The sequence below is a fragment of the Sinocyclocheilus rhinocerous genome, unplaced genomic scaffold (genome assembly GCF_001515625.1).
Source record: "Sinocyclocheilus rhinocerous isolate Xijiao unplaced genomic scaffold, SAMN03320098_v1.1 scaffold376, whole genome shotgun sequence".
Lineage (NCBI taxonomy): Eukaryota > Metazoa > Chordata > Actinopteri > Cypriniformes > Cyprinidae > Sinocyclocheilus > Sinocyclocheilus rhinocerous.
Window position 1 is genome coordinate 318,544 of NW_015631723.1, and position 4,065 is coordinate 322,608.

General features: G+C 35.7%; 1 protein-coding gene across 1 annotated transcript in view; it reads left to right on the plus strand.

Moving 5' to 3' along the window:
* Positions 1 to 3,210, plus strand: part of LOC107741890 (spondin-1-like) — a 203,381-nt gene extending 200,171 nt beyond the window's left edge. The window contains exon 16 of the mRNA XM_016554688.1: positions 1,867 to 3,210. Coding sequence (XP_016410174.1) covers positions 1,867 to 2,030 — 164 coding nt within the window. The 3' untranslated portion in view covers positions 2,031 to 3,210. The remainder of the gene's footprint in view (positions 1 to 1,866) is intronic.
* The last annotated feature ends 855 nt before the right edge of the window (positions 3,211 to 4,065 follow it).

Genomic DNA, 4,065 nt, shown 5'->3' on the forward strand with positions numbered 1-4,065 from the left:
CCTGATTAAAGCTTTAATACAGTACGGCAACTGCACGCGCGTCCATGTTTAACGCTTCTCATAGCTAAGAGATATGCAGAGCGTGTGCAGAGCAGGGGGACGTGATGAACAGTATTAAGAGCCACTGCTTTAGAACATTGATTTTGAAACTTGTGAATCCATTAGAATCGTTAGAAGACAGAATCGCGATTCATGTATGAATATTTTTTTTACGTGCACCTCTAGTTTTCTCTTCCTCTTCGCTAAAGCAGCGCAGCATGGCCTCGCCCCCTTTGTTGCCTTTTCCCGAGGGCGGGGATTATCTGTGTTTGTTACGTCACGAACCCGGGAAGTAACTTCTTGTAGGCCCTACCAACCATTTTTGTAGGCATTAAATTGCCAGAATTTTAAAAGATAATATCTCTGTTTGCATTGAACTTTCAGTTTTGTAACTTTGCAGATATCGTTTATGCTCAAACAGCAACATTACACACTAACTAACACAATGAACCACCCCTTTAATACATTTATAGATTCTGTACACTATAGTACACTCTCTTCTCTGGGTCAGAACAATTCCATAGCGTAAAGGCCACAGCCACAAATTAAATAATATTTTTTTTTCCTGCTTACAGGCACTCTAAAATGACGGCCTGATGGCAACACCCTAAAACACAGTTTGTAATGGGTGGTCAACATTGCAAAGAATAACCTGGACTCTCTTAAGTACATAATTATGAACATTTTCTGAAGGACCCATCTGATCTACACAAATAATCTTCCCTGCTACCTATACAAGGCTACTTAACCATTTTTATTTGTCAAACTTAAAATACCATACCAATGCCAAGCCACAATACAAAAGCAAAGGACAGATATGATAAAAGTGTGTGTAAATCAATATCATCATAGTAGGAAAAAATAAAAGTATTTTAACTTCCTCAAAAAAAAAAAAAGGTTGGAAACTCAACTTATTGTCAGTAACCACCCCCAATTATTTATGAGTATCAACAATTTCAATGTCTAAACCTTTAATTGTTGTCATCAAAGGACAAGGTGGGGACCTCCTATAATCAATCACCATGTCCTTCGTTTTATTACCAGCATATACTGTACATCTTGGTGGAAAATCATATACATCTGGGACAGCATGAGGGTTAGTAAATGATGAGAAAATTTTCATTTTGGGGTGGAATTTCCCTTAAATCATCACCATTACATGTCAGCATTTTTTTGTTAGTAAGCCAGTATAACATTGCTGCTGACATTCACCATTAGCAATTCTGCATCATCACATCACAGCTAGAGATACTGACCTTAGAAAATTAGTATCATGATATGACTTATACACTTATGTCAAATAAGCATCATAACATTACCACTGAAGACACTGACACTGTATTTTAATAAATTAGAATTATAACATCAATACTACAGATGCAGACATTCTTCATTAGTATTTCTGTACCATTACATTGATACTATAGATACTGGGGCTCTTTTTAGTACATCAACATCATACCATCATGGCTTGCTCTTTTTTTTCTTGACTCCATCATAGACATAACATTAAATTACACATGTCATTACAACATGTCAATAAATTTGTAATTATGCATCATAGCATCACAGCACTACAAATGTCAGCACTCTTTCCGATGGCAAATCAGCATCACAATATCACCACTGCAGATGTTACAATTCTGTTAGTACTGTAATTCTGTTTAATAACATTGCCTCTACAGATGATAGAAAAGCTCTCCTTTACTAATTCATAACATCATAACAAAACCACTACAGACAGTGTCTCTGAATATAAAGGCAGATGATTAATTTCTCTTACTGCCACTAACAACTGTTGTATCTGGTCTAAATGCATTCCTACAGGATGCAAAATGAAGCCGTGGGCTGCATGGACTGACTGTACCAAGCTGTGTGGTGGGGGGATCCAGGAGCGGTTAATGACGGCCAAGAAGAGATATAAGAATGCACAACTAACTAGCTGTAAAGAACGAAAGGAGATACGGGCCTGCAATGTCCATCCCTGCTAGGGCTGTACTGAATGGGCTTGTGTGATGGGACCCAATCTAGATTATGAACAGACTGTGAGACACTGTCTTGCAATATATTTAATGCTCTCTGTTTCGGGTTGGAAAGCTGCAACAGGTAGTCAGTTATTTTTACTTTTATTTTCTAGAATTTATCGTGACCCAGGCATTGTCTAGCCTGTAAAGGAATGGGAAACCAAGAGGGAGGGTGCTCAGAGTTGCAATGTACTATACAAATCCAGATGTATTAATGTGCATTAGTATTTGAGAGTAACAGCTCTCTGTGAAGCTTTGAAGAGGGGAGTTCTTTTGAAGATTGATTTTTCACAAGCAGGATTGTGTCATATTAAAGCTTAATGTTTTCTGACATGAAATGCAAAACAAGTTTCTCCTTTTATACTCTGTGATCCAATCACACACACACACACACACAATTTTTTTAATCACAGTCTTACATGTCAGACATCATGTGAAGTGATCCCCCCCCCTTGCTATGGCAGGTACCCATGTTCACATTTATTCAGGAGATTAGAAATGCTATGGCCATAAATATCCAGAGTTTGGGAGTTTTCCGTTTTTTTATTGGTATGTACAGTATTCATCAAGGTCTTGTTTAAATGTAGGTAGAACGTAAAATTGTGAGGTACAATAACTAGCTCAAACCCTAAATTTGTACATTTGGATAGACACTGAAACGTACAACATATAATGACAACATATTGACAACATATAAAATCTAAACACTATTATGTATTTACAGCTATAGAAATGCAACATATTTACAAATCTTTTATGTCATAAATATATTTGTATATTTACATTTTTACCATTTTATAGATAGATTTTAGATCCCTTGACCCTACCCCAAACCTAAACATAAAGAAAACAGACTAATAAGTGTAAGCACCATAATTTATTTATTGTTAAAATGTCAAAATGCAGTACCAAAGCAGTCCAAGTGGCTAATGTGGTTCAGTCACAGTACACTCTGGCAGAATATAATAGTTTTGTGTGTGGTACAGAGTAGAATTTACAGAAGTATCAGCAGAAGCTGTTAATCGCTGAAAATCTTATTCCAATATACTCCGTGAAGGTGCACATATCTCATTCAAATGCATATATTAATTTTGAGATTTTAAAGTGTAGTCTAGTTTAATATGTAATGTTATGTAATCCTTTTTAATTGAATGTCAAATGTGTCTGATCCAATTGAAAACGTAACCTGATTATTCAGTATTCATAATTAATTATTCATATACATCCTTGTCTGTAAAGTTCTTCATGTAAATAATTCGTTTTAGATGCTATTAAATACATCAGTATTGTACGTTTTGTTGTCTATGCAAATGTAGGTAAATAGAACCACACTTTACGTGAAATACACATACTTGTGAGATCGCATTGATATATTGCACAATTTCTTGCAAAATTGTTTACTTGCATCTAAAGAGTGCTATTCTGTTTTGATATCTTAAATGACTATTACTTTTTAGTTCATTTAGCTCCTCAGTATACAGTGGACAAAAAAAAAAAAAGACACCTGAAATCAGACTTGAAAAGTATGATTTTTCATTGCACTGGAAGATACAATATCAAACCAAATGACATCTGAAAACACTGAAAACAAATGTCACACAAGTACAAGTTACACACAAGTAGCAGAGTACAACAGCTGTAGTCCATATCTGAAGTCCAGAAACATCTGACAATGTTTGTTTAATAATTTAAATCCCAACAGATATGTTGAAAAATGTGCTTGTATAAGGTTTAAAATAAATGGCCCATGGTTTATATATATATATATGTGTGTGTGTGTGTGTGTGTGTGTGTGTGTGCGCGCGTGTGTGTTTTTCTATCCTGGTGGAGACTTAAACCTGACTTACACCTTGACTTTTTGGGACTCGTGTCACTGTGGGAACCTAAATTGAGGTCCCCATAGGGAAACAAGCTTATAAATCATACAGAATGAGGTGTTCTGTGAGGGGTAGGTTTAGAGTTGGTCTAGGGCAATAGAATATATGATTCGTACAGTAGAAAA